Source organism: Anarrhichthys ocellatus, unplaced genomic scaffold, assembly GCF_004355925.1.
Source record: "Anarrhichthys ocellatus isolate YVR2014 unplaced genomic scaffold, GSC_Weel_1.0 scaffold1085, whole genome shotgun sequence".
NCBI classification, from domain to species: Eukaryota; Metazoa; Chordata; class Actinopteri; order Perciformes; family Anarhichadidae; genus Anarrhichthys; species Anarrhichthys ocellatus.
In genome coordinates, this window is record NW_022281059.1 from 1 (window position 1) to 12,628 (window position 12,628).

Below are 12,628 nucleotides of genomic sequence, written 5' to 3' on the forward strand. Positions count from 1 at the left end.
TTTTGGGTGGTTTTATAGTGCAATGTTGTATATCTGAGTGAACTGTTCACTGCACAGATACTGTATGTATATTTTTGTATAGACTGATTCAGAAATTGGATCATTGATGATGCATCATTTAATGTGGCCAATGTGCCTTTTTTCTTATTATTTTTTATATCGCTGTGCTGCATTGGTACAGATGTTTAAAATCGACTGTGCTAAATGTTCTTGATTCCAGTTAATGCTGCTAAACTGCTTCTCTTTTGTCAATCAAGACTATTGTGCCGACTCCGTAAGAGTGGACTGTTCCAAAGGGTGTTCAGGGCGGCTTCTGAAGACAGTCGGTCATTTTATTCTCATGTGATTATGTAGTCAAATCAATCAAATATGAGTTTTAGAAGTCAGGCTGCAGAACTAGCAAACATAACTTTTCAAGGGTGTCAAAGTGAAGTTAATTACTTGCACATTAAATTCTATTTTTCTTTTAATACTAAGATTTTGCTTGTTTGATCTTTATGTATCTCAAGATGGTTATTGGGGAATATTAACATACTGTATATTTAACATTCGGTGCCTCACAGGTGCGCCACTGCACTGAATTGTCTGGGTAAGCTATCGCTACAGGTAACATTGTTTAGCGTAGCCTACGGTGTCACTTCTCTCTCAGTTTTGTAGCATTTCCAAGCAACAGCAGACATTTTACTATAAGCAAATGAAGCCAAAAAGGAGCAACACAGTATCACAGGGCTGGACTGAGGACTGAGTACATCTCACACACGGAGATCTGTATCTATACATCTCAAAGACTGGAAACAGGATAGAACAATTCTTCCTTTTAAATTAAAACTTTTAACGCCCAAGGACATAACCGTCGAGGCTGGTTTATACTGTATTCAATCCAGGTGAAATATTTTGTCTGGTACACCCACATCACACCCCCGCATTAACAATGGAGAGGGAAATGCAGGTATGTGACTCAACAAAGTTATATCATGTGATGATAAAAGGTGCAGCTCAGGTGATCCTTTGTACTCCCTATTTGGACATTGACTGTAAATACAGCCGTCACCCTCTCCAGGCCCTGTCCCCTGGCTTTCTGTGGAACTTAATTCATCTTAAATTTAAATGCTGTTTTACAAATTTTGAAATATTGGACACATTTATACCTGCCATTATTCTACACTTTTTCGTAACTTCATTCCGCCTTCACAATCCCATTTATCTGTTGTGGCCAGAGTTGTTCTATCAAATAAATACTGCCAGAGCTTAAACCAGAACTGAAATAGCTTGTAGTTATTTTAAAAACGAGTTCCTCTTCTTATATTTCCTCACTTCAATAGCGTTATGGTTGTCCCAAGTATTCTACTAATCTATTGCAGAAGAGCAGAATTACATTCGTCGCTTCTCCTTTTGAGTGCAGGACTTTTAAAATAAAGTATTGTTAACATTAAGGTTGTACTGCTACGTTTACACAAGACTATTTGAATAAGTTTGATTTGACCGCACATAAATACTAATGCAAGGTAAAAGGTGTTTGATGATATTATAGACATGTTCGGTTGTGCCCGGCTCAGTTTCATCTTGACTGACAGTAAAGTATCCAGCGGAGGAGAGTCGGGGTGGGGTGTTGATGTGTTTTACAGGGAAACGAAACCCGTTATTCTGCGCAGACGCAGTGGGTGCCGCCCAGTGGAAAAAGAGCGAGATCGAGTGAAGTTACAGCAGACCCGCGTTAGACTTCAAGTCTGTAACAACCTGTGGAAAAACAAAATCCAGAAGAGAAAACGGTCGACGGCTGATTTCTGTCGGTATCTATCAAAGGTAAGATCGACTTTCTCTTTATTTATTTGGTTGCTCGTGTTAAATTTTTTATTTATTTATTTTTTGCATAGTCATGGATATAAGGCATATTAGATAACATCCATACATGCTCATAATGCTGACGTACGAAAAGCAATAGCCTCCTCCCGACATGTTGCTCGTGGTTTTCTGTGGCTAAAAAAACGATGTACCCAGTGGGCGTTTAGACGGGTCCTTTGGGGGGGAAGCGGTAACAAAATATGTGGAATGTGGAATTTGGTCTTTTTCTCTAATGCACTTTTCCTGTTTATTGTGGTTTTTATGGTCTTTACGGAATACTAGCAGCATATTTCTGCAGACAATTATGCCTGCATTAACATTAACACAATAAAGGCCTGATGTCCAGCCCTATTATATTTAGTGTACTGCGAGGGACAAAAACACACTGGACCACTGCTGCACTGTAATGAAGGATCCATTGTTTTCCTTACCCAGAGATGGGAAAAAATACATCAAAATGTATTTTGATAGAAAATACCCCTCAAAGTGTGTCACACTCAGATAAAATATTTAACTTAACAGACAATCCGTTGAACTTGAAGATCTGAAGACTGAACTCGTGAACTGTTTTTTGATTTGTGGAGAAAGTAGTTTGAGTATTTTAAATACAGAATTACTCCACTCTAAAGTATTTTGTTACAAATTATGTTCGATTTTTTATTGGCCCTATCAAATACAAATGACAAAATACTCAAAAGTAATTGAAATACGTATTTCAAATACAAGAAATAGAAATAGTGCCCATCTCTGTGTCTAGGCTAGTGCATAGTCAGTGTTTAGCAAGTTAACTTATCAGTCGAGTAGCTAGCTATGAAGAGGGAGATTGGGAGCTTGCACTGTATTACAAGTTATAAAAAGTAAAATATATATACATAATCAATCAAGTTGTTGTCTTTTAATAGCTTTGCTTAGTTACACTGCCATTCTGTGACTGTTCTTCCTCTTTGTGGGCTTCACCAGAGCTTTGTGTACATTATATAGCCCAAACCTGAATGCTCTGCTATACCAAATTGTGAGAAAACGGAAAATCCAGAAAAAAGTATTTCCTATATTTTAAATACAAAATACATGTATTGTATTTTGTTACATTTTCTGGCACCAGTATTTTATTTTAATACATTTATTTGAGGGGTATTTTGTATCAAAGTACATTTTGATGTATTTTTGCCCATCTCTGCCTGACAGCATGCTAGCGTTATTAGCATGTTAGCATCGATCGCTAGCTTGATATTATAACCATCACCATGTATGTACAATAGGCTATGTAGCCAGACCCAGACATCAATTATACATCAAGCTAGTTGACATCTGTCACACTCAGATAAAATATTTACCTTGACAGACAATCTGTTGAACTTGAAGATCTGAAGACTGAACTCCTGAACTGTTTTTTGAGTCGTGGAGAAAGTATATTGAGTATTTTAAATACAAAATTACTCCACTCTAAAGTATTTTGTTACAAATTACGTTCGATTTTTTTATCGGCCCTATCAAATACAAATTACAAAATACTCAAAAGTAATTGAAATACGTATTTCAAATACAAGTAATAGAAATACTGCCCATCTCTGCCCCTACCATTATATTAGGGGGGGTGCCTGCTCTCCCCCAACGCCCCCCCTCCGTCCCCCTTGAAGGTAAAGTTAATTTTGTTTAATTTAATTTTCTATATATAGCGTCAGATCACAACAGAAGTAATTTAAGGTTACCTTTCCTATATATACAGTATATATATATGCCCACGTCTTGCAGTGACAGAACCCATTAGTTATATTTACACTACAATGATTAAAAAAGGTAATTTTAAAAGAAAATGAAGGCCGGCAATGTGATTCTATATTCAAGCAAATTACTAATACTCTAATATTCACAAAGACATCACAGATCACATCCTAACAATGGGTACATCCCAATTCTCTTTTGCATCCCCGTTTCCTTCACTTGCGTCTTTTCCTTGCGTCTTAGTCCCTCCCACCAGGGATGCATGGAGAGACGCAAGGAAACCATGCAAGGAGAGAGGAAACGAGGAAATATGTTTTAAGAGATATGAGATGTCCTTTCCTCAGTAGAGTCACGTGAAGCGACGTCTGTTTCTGATGACGGCAGCCACTGATCAGCTGTGATCAGCTGTCAGTCGGCTTAAACAGCTGGAGAGACTTTTGATAAGTTTGTCTGTTCACATGATCACTGTACTTAATAATAGTAACTAATAATACTAATAACTAATAAAGACACACAGTAATCATCACTGTCAGAGTAGAGGTGTTTTCTCTCTGTAGCCTGTTACCTGTCTAACAAACTGCATTGAGTATTTATACTGTGTTCTGTGGTATTTATACATAGTCTGTGGTATTTATACTGTGTTCTGTGTCCTGTTTATAAGCGCAGGACCGAGTTCCACCGGCGGAATGCATTCGTCCTATTTATTAATTACTTGCATGTGTATGTTTTGAAATTCTGACATTCAGGAATGATCAGCCTCACGTGACTGAATGAAATGATGATAAATGATGTAAAAAGTGTTTTGTCTCTCCAGCTCTCTCAGTCTTTAATTGTATCCATAATAAAAGTTATTGAGGGAAATATCAGATCATGAAAAGACAAATCTTTCTAATAAATTAAGAAAGTTGTTTGTGGTCCTTTGTTGTTCAGACTACAATTAACATTTATTTAAACCAGATGGTGAATCAGAAAACTAATAAAATATAAAACTTGAGTTTAATCTCTGATCTGTCTTCACTCTGGTATGAAACTCCAGTGATATCTAGAAAAATCAGATCAGTCTGATCAGCTGCAGCGTCCAATCACATAACTTATGAACAATGAGGGGGCGTGTCGTCCGTTAAAACACTTCCTGGAAGGCTGTTCTCATGCGTCCTCGCTCATGGCTCCTCAGAGATCCCTCCTCGCTCGAGGAGCGAGGAAATGACAATTAAGAGACTTGGGATGTACCAAATGGCAGACAGTTGCAGCACTTGCATTGCTTAGGTCTGGCTTTACTCTTGACCGAGGTTACAGAAACTTTGGGCTTACTGGTTATGTAAAACAATAGGGGGGGCTCATTACCATGAGAAAAAACAGCACTTTTGACTGCTATTACACGGTTTTTAACATAAATCGTGGGAAAATAGAGCTGTTCACGACAAAACGTGCGCAAGCGAATACCCTCAAAAAAAGAGCTGAAAAATATATTTATCTACATTTTGCATTTCTCTGTAGCGGAAACAAGATTCTAAACTGAAGCAATTTTTGATCACCAGATTTCATCCACACAAGTCAAGATGATAATGGGTTAAAAGTAACTGTAAATGTTTTCTCTTGCAGATGGAAGGTGATAATGGGAGAAGCCAAAGTTGATAATGTGACGAAGTAAGGAGAAAGAAAATCATGGGTGAGTGAAGAGACGAGTCCTTTTTTATGAGATGTCCTTCCTATTTTCAGTACAAAGGTCTATAGTATTTTGATCTGTTTGTAGTGAAATGTATATATTTTTTCCCTCTTTGCTTTTAAAGTGTTAATACCTTCTAACCATTTACTGTTATGTATATATTATTTACATTATGACATTAATATGTATTTTCATATTAACAATGAGTCAAATGATTATCTGTAATAAGAGTTCCCCTCAACCATATGGGGCATTTTAGAGTCTTTCAGCACATGGTTTTGATTCTACAGAACACAAAGTTACTGTTTTGGTTCAATTTAATTCCTCATTTTTATTGAACTTATTCCCACCTGACACCTGTTTTTGGCAAAAAAATCTTTCATAGCACAGGGCTCCAGACTAACGTTTTATGTTGGTTGCATAATACATTTTACGCATTACCTTTTTTGTCAGTTCCCAAACACATTGGTAATTCCACAACACATTAAGCAAATAAGGAAGGGATCCAATGGGACAATGGCCCCCCCCCGCTCAATGTTCCTGTCCTGCATTTGGGAATAAGTGTAGATGAACAAAACAACATGTATATTACCCCGCGCAAGCTTTGATGTTCGCAAGACTGGGTTTGAGTGCAATCCACATGTTTACATATCATGGAGCGGTCCCTCATTGAGAATGTTTGGGGTGGGGCAGCTTCCTTCCATCTCAGTTATACTGCGCATCTAGCTGGAAGAGTGGCAAAACACAGATGATTACGTTTAGTTGATTTCAGATCCTCATCGGCAACTCCAAATAGGGCTGCAGTTAGGTTCAATTGCACAGTTTAGAATCTGAGAAAGTGATTTCAGCTCCGATTTTAAATCTCAGAGAGTGCATACTGATCTTTTGGTGGATGGATTGAAAGCAAGCACCAAGACCAATTAAAATAGCACCAGGTGCCTTGAGTAAGTAGGATATTTGGTGTCTAATCTGTGAATAATTAACGAAGTGGGCCTTTGGCAGGTTAAACCTCCCAGACAATTAAAGAAATGAGACAAAGCAGTCTGATCAGGCCGGTATTTAATGCATTATAGGCGTCTTCTGTACCAGTCCTGGTATGTTAGAAATTTCATGGATTGGATAAAAGTTAGCGGCAATGGGGCTTGTGAGAAAAGAAGGTTGGATTCCAAATCTTTTCCTGAACTGGACCTTCATTCTCAGAGTGTGACTCATAGTTGAGTAAGTAATGAATCACCCTCTGCTGGAAAGCAGATTGATTAAGTAGTGAGATATGATCAATGGTCAATATGCCCACGCAATTGCCAGAGGTTCAAGTCGAAAAGCTACATTTTGTTTGCAGTTTGTTCTGCTGCCCCCAAAAAATACTGGATTAAAGTCTTAGATAGCAATTGATTGGGAAGTGAAAGGAAGTTGCAAAGCATTGAGATATGGACTAACACATTCTTGGTTTTCGACCCATCATCGGATTTGTTGACAAAATGAAAAATATTATTCAACAAACTTCTCTAAATAAGCAAATTGCATACGCCTGAAGTGTGGCAGAGAAATAAAGTGCTTCTCTGATTCTCTCATTCATAATCAAACATATTTTTCTCTCTTTTCTCACTATACAGCTGATGAACTGGAGCAGTCACCCAAGGATTTGACTGAATCTCAAGTAAGCGACTGGCTAAGATTAATTGGGGTGAAGAAGCAGTACATAGAAAAGCTCTATGAGGAAGAGGTAGATGGACAAATCCTTCTTGCACTGAATGAGGACTTTTTGAAGACAAAGATTGGCATGAAATCAGGGCCTGCTCTTTTGATTATTCAAAAGAGAGATGAGCTCATCAACTCCAAGAAAAAGTCTCAAGAGAAGAAAAAGACCACCAGTGGCAAAAAAAACGAGTTGGAACAGAAAAACAATGATCAAAAATCTGTTCAATGTCTTCCCACAACAAGTGAAAGTTCTCCTGCACAGATTCCTGAGAAAGATCAAGCTGTCGTAAAAGACAGACAAACAGCTCAGGTTACTTCAAAAGAAGACTGCAGACCACGGCCATTTGATCAAGAAGGGATTGATTTCTTGTATGTAAAGCACAGAGTCCTGCAACCTGAATCAGGTGCTTTTAATCTGATATCTCCATGCCATGAATTTAAGTCTCTAGCTCTAGCTGCTGCGTTGGATCGCACAAGACTCCAAGCTAAGTTTGCCAAAGAGGTCCTTAAATTTGCAACTGGCTGTATGAATATCAGATCAAATGGCACAATACACTTTGGTGTGATGGACAGCAAGGATGATGCAGGATATGTGCATGGTGAGATAATTGGTATCCCTGTTCAAGAGAAAGACATTTATGTAGATGCTTTGGACTACATTGAAAGGAGTTTCTCTTCTGGCAGGGAGCATGTACGCGGGTGTGTGCGGCCACCAAGGTTCATTGAGGTTGTGGATCTAGAAAGTACAGAAAAGAGCTATGTGATAGAGGTTGACATTGTGCCTTCAATAAGTATTGTTAAGAACAAGGTGTATAAAGTTCGTCTGCCAAACTTCAAAGAGTCATCTAACCAAGTAGAATTTGAGAAAGAAACGATTCTGCGGAGGGTGGGTTCAAAGACGGAACCGGTGATCGACAAAGACATAAGTGATTTTTACGAGCGTGTCAAAGATCGCGATGCCCAAAGAGAAGAAGCAGAGAAAAATCAGTTCCTCAGTGCCCCAGACTTCTGCCAAGACCTTGGAAGGAAACTGAAAATGCTAATGACTTGTGGGAAGAAATTTATCGAAAAGGAGAAATGGTTCATACTCATCACAAACAAATTCAACCCTGATGACCTTTGCAACATTGAATGGCTGCTTAACATGACCGTGTTCTGTGTGTTTGACTTTGACCCAGACTCAAAGATATCAGGTCTTTGCAGTAAGTACCTTAAGCATCACGCTGCAAATATGCATTCTCTGCAGAGCTATAAGAAATCTGATGACATGAGCATCAAAGAATTCACAAGCCACTTGCATCTGTTTGAGCAAACTAGTTGGATCTTTTGTAATGGCCGTACTGACTTCAAAGGAATTGACCCTGAATGTGATGAAATGACTTGGATCAAGACAAAAATGACTGTCCTGCGGGAATCTGTGTCTTTGATCTGTAAGCAAATCTTGCCAAAAGGGACATTCCAGGTTGTTTTTCTTCTCACATCACCAGTTGAGAAACCACTCTTGCACACCTTTAATGAGTTTTTCACAGACATGGAAGGCCATGAAGACATCATCTGCATCTGTGAATCACAGAAAAACTTCCAAAAGTGGCAAAGCTTTGCAGAGGGGTCATGTGGAACAGAAAGTGTGAACAATTCCAGCGTTGTTGGGATGAAAATGAGTCACATTAATGCAACTCTACAGCAAGTACAATCTGTAAAAGCATGCGCCAGAAAACACTTGCCAGTCTTTGTGAGGGGGACTTGTCTTCTTGAAACACACGAAGAGGAAAATATGTCTTCTCTGGAAATTCTGACGGTCGATCATTGTGATGAAACAACCAAAGACTTCATTGATGAGGAGAAAGCAAACATTGACCAGCAGTTCTACCATGGTGGTAGAATAAACTGGTTGAATTTCTGGCTTGCTGAGCACAAGTATGTTGGAGAGGTAATTGAAAGAGATGCTTATCAGGAAGTTTCCAATTGTGTTGACGCTTTGAAGTGGAATGCAGATCAGCCTCCTGTAAACAGCATAAACATCTTCCATCATCCAGGAAGTGGTGGAAGCACTGTTGCAAGACAAGTGCTGTGGAACAACAGGAAAGGTCTACGGTGTGCAGTTGTGAAGCCTTCATACTCAGCTGCTGTTGTTGCTCAACATGCAGTTGAACTGAGAGAATATGAAGAAAAAGATCAACAGACGTGTCTTCCTGTGGTGCTCCTCATTGAAGACTTGGACAAAGAATACCTAGATGATCTCAGGAACGAACTGGAGGTTGCCACTAACACCAAAAGAATCCTGCATGGAACTCTGTGTTTCATTTTGTTGAGCTGCAGACGATCCCATAATCCAGAGAAAAGATGCAAGGAGTCTCCGTTACAGAATGTGTCTGTCACTCACAAACTGTCTGATCAAGAGAAGAGAAAGTTTGCTGGAAAACGAAAAGAGCTTACACAGTTAGGATATGAAGCGGATTTCATCCTGACATTTGTTTTGATGAGTGAAGGATTCGATAAGAAATATGTTCAACAGTTTGTGGAACATTTGCTCCAAGGCATTGACCACCAATCTATTGTCACTAGCCTCATTCTCTATGTAGCACTGCTGAACACTTATGTTCAAAACTCTTTCATCTCTCAGTCTCATTGTCAAGCTTTGCTTGCCTTAACCATTCACTTGGAAAGGTTTCGCCAACATGAGTTTGAGAGATCACTCGGTGACCAGGCTAAACTAATCTTCTTGCACCTTAGGGATGACGAGACGCACATTGAATCAATCAGAATCATCCACCCACTCATTGCAGAGGAAATTCTTCGACAACTTTTGGGGAACCAACAGACCCAAAGCAGTTTGGCAATGAAATTGCTGAGCAACGACGTGCTTTTTGAGCACAGATTTGGAAGGGAGGAATATCTGTCATTTCTGAGAGCACTTTTCATAAGGCGATCCAGAATAAGCAAAGGGGACACATATGATAGTTTTTTCTCTCCTCTGATTGAGCATGTGTGTGGAAAGGAAAAAAGCCCAGATAAAGCAATTGAGTTACTCAAGGAAGCGTTCCAGCGTTTCAATAAAAATCCATTCTTTGCACAACAACTTGCTCGTCTTCATTACACTTATGAAAAGTTTGAAGAGGCAAAATTCTGGGCAGAGACAGCAGCAAAACAGCTGCCCAACAACTCGTACATACTGGACACAAAGGGACAGGTGTACAGGAAATGGTTCCAAGCTAAGTGCAAAGCCATTGAGAACGACAATGTACCAAAGACAGCGCAGAATATAGCAGATGCTGTGGAGACTGCACTGAAAGCCCAGGAATGTTTTCAAGAATGTGAGAAAGCAGCTGACGCAGATATGGAAAACAGTAACAGCTCAGGGTTTTTCTCTGAAGTTGAGGTTGGATGCAGCCTGCTCAAACTGATCTCTTCATCGCAAGTGTTTGCAAACGGAGCCAATGGCCATTCAGAGTGTATGAAGTACCTGTTAACGGACTACATTCCTGAGGAAGTTGAAGACGCCTGGGAACCATTTCATGGCCGTTTGAAAAAACTCAACAAGACAATGCAAGATGCCCTCGAATGGATTTCAGTAGACCTCAGTTACTTCCAGACAGACATTGGTTCAGATGGAGAAGAGACCCCTGAAAGTCCTGAGGAGAAGATAAGCCATCCACTGAAATGGTTGGCAAAAAAATCTTCAGTGTATGGGAAATATTTCAGTGAAACTTATTCTACTGCGCTTCAAGGGGAATCGATCCCAGCCAATCTGACTCCTTTCCAAAAACGCATGATCATCTATCATCTTGGTGGGGGCAACATAACATCCATCCTCTCCAAGCTAACAGACCAGAAGGATGCAGTGCGTCGTCTCGAGACCATCCTTTCTCTCTACCCCAGAAATCCAAAAACGGCCAAATTTGGTCAAAGGGATATTGTCAATTACATAATGGTCCACCTTACTCTGAACTGTCTGTCACCGCAGATTCAAAAAGTCGCTCCTCTGAAAGATCTGCAGGCACTTTGTCATCAGTTCCCAACTGATAAAACGAAATGTTTTCCAAGTGCCCTGTTTTTGCTTACCTTGCTATTCTGGCCAGAGGATCATGACACAGATGATGAGAAAAAAAACAAATATGAAATTGTGCACTCAGCTGTTGAACAACTGGAAAAAGACTATTGGACCAAGAGGAAGGACATCCCTCAGAGGAAAAGAAGGATTTACACCCATTTCTTTCTGGGCAGTGGGAACGGACTGGATAAATTTGTCCACAAGAGAAAGGTTGAGGAAGTCACAAAGGGGTTCTCAGTCTCTGAGAAACGCATGAAGTGGTATCGGGGTGAGGCATGGAAAAAGCCTGAGATCGCCGCGATGCTGAAATGTGTTTCTGGATGGACTGAAGATGGAGTGGTGTACCTTGAAGGCCCTCGGAAAAAGAAGTTCAGTATCCAGCCTCTTCATGTACCATCAGTGCCTCATAGTAATGAAAACATCACGTTCTACCTGGGGTTCACATTCAGAGGGCCCTTTGCCTGCAACATCATTGTGAAACAATAGTTTGTTTTTGAACAATGATCCTGTCACATGTGGCTGTACGTCATCTTCCTGAAGCATGGGCTTAATACCCACCTCGTTACCAAGAACAGATTAAAAAAGAAGGATCTTGACAAAACACAAAGCTTCTATCTGCAGTATATTGAAGCACGTGTTATGGCACAAATTGCTATTTTTTTTGTAAGATAGTTTGATTACTATTTTTTACATTTTTCTCCTTTCATACTTGTATATAGATACACATGTGTCCTGAACAAAAGAGCTAGAGGTTTATAAGTGTATGTATATAAAAATGGACAAATCTTGTAAACTGAAATTCCTACTCAACAGCTCAATGCTTCTCAAACAGGAACTTAAAGTCCCTGTTTAGACCTGAATCTAGTATCCTGTTATTTTGATATTGTTTGTAGATCCACTTCAGAAGGACTGCAGTTCACATCTGTCATCAAAATGCATTTGGAATGCATCGCAAGTGAGGATTTGTGCCTGGATTTTGCTAACTGGTTCACGTTTTGTGTTATCCTTTGTAAACTGAACTAGACTGCTGTTAGACAGAAAAGAAACCGAGTAGATGAATTGATTGTGGTTCATAATGTTATACTAACTCTTCTATATCTTCCAGGATGCAATATAGAAAGCAATGGAATCAAATGCAACTTCATTGGAATTGTATCAGTGTTTTAACAACATATGTTTTAAGACCTAAGCAGCAACATTATGTACATTTGGAGAAGAACGTGTGTCTCATATATTGATATGCAAAAGAAAAACAAGCGTAATAAAGTGTGAAATTATGGAAAAATTAAACTACAAGTTACGCCAGTACCTTTGGCGATACCTTTCTATTTTATATACTTATATTGTTTTTGATAGTAACATGAAGAAATACTTGACTCTGTAAACATTACTGTTCTGAAATATTTTAAACATGTCTTGGAAGAAAATAAACATTTTTTCTTCAATTGTAGTTTGTTTTATGTTGTCAATCCTACTACATCAACCTTTGAAGTTCAACTGATAGTGATAGCCCTTTTAGGATATATTAATTTATATTAGAGGAGCTTTGTCTGTTAATCTCTTCATTGTCATCACCACTACACATGTTGGAGCTAAGCCGTGTAGTTTAGTAATTAATAAAATGTGTTATAAAATGACCTGAAGACCAA

The 12,628-nt window shown here is 39.1% G+C and overlaps 1 protein-coding gene across 2 annotated transcripts; it reads left to right on the plus strand.

Annotated features, from left to right (window-relative positions):
* The first annotated feature begins 6 nt into the window (after window positions 1-6).
* LOC116377275 (sterile alpha motif domain-containing protein 9-like) lies at window positions 7-12,424 on the plus strand. Of its 2 annotated transcripts, XM_031838872.1 has the most exons (3): window positions 7-1,803; window positions 5,167-5,233; window positions 6,844-12,424. In XM_031838872.1, exons 2-3 carry the CDS (start codon window positions 5,230-5,232, stop codon window positions 11,463-11,465), a joined length of 4,626 nt encoding a protein of 1,541 aa, XP_031694732.1. In that variant the 5' UTR covers window positions 7-1,803; window positions 5,167-5,229; the 3' UTR covers window positions 11,466-12,424. The 2 variants fall into 2 exon arrangements, with proteins under 2 accessions (XP_031694732.1, XP_031694733.1); XM_031838873.1 differs by lacking the exon at window positions 7-1,803 and having other exon boundaries at window positions 4,726-5,233.
* Window positions 12,425-12,628: the final 204 nt, after the last annotated feature.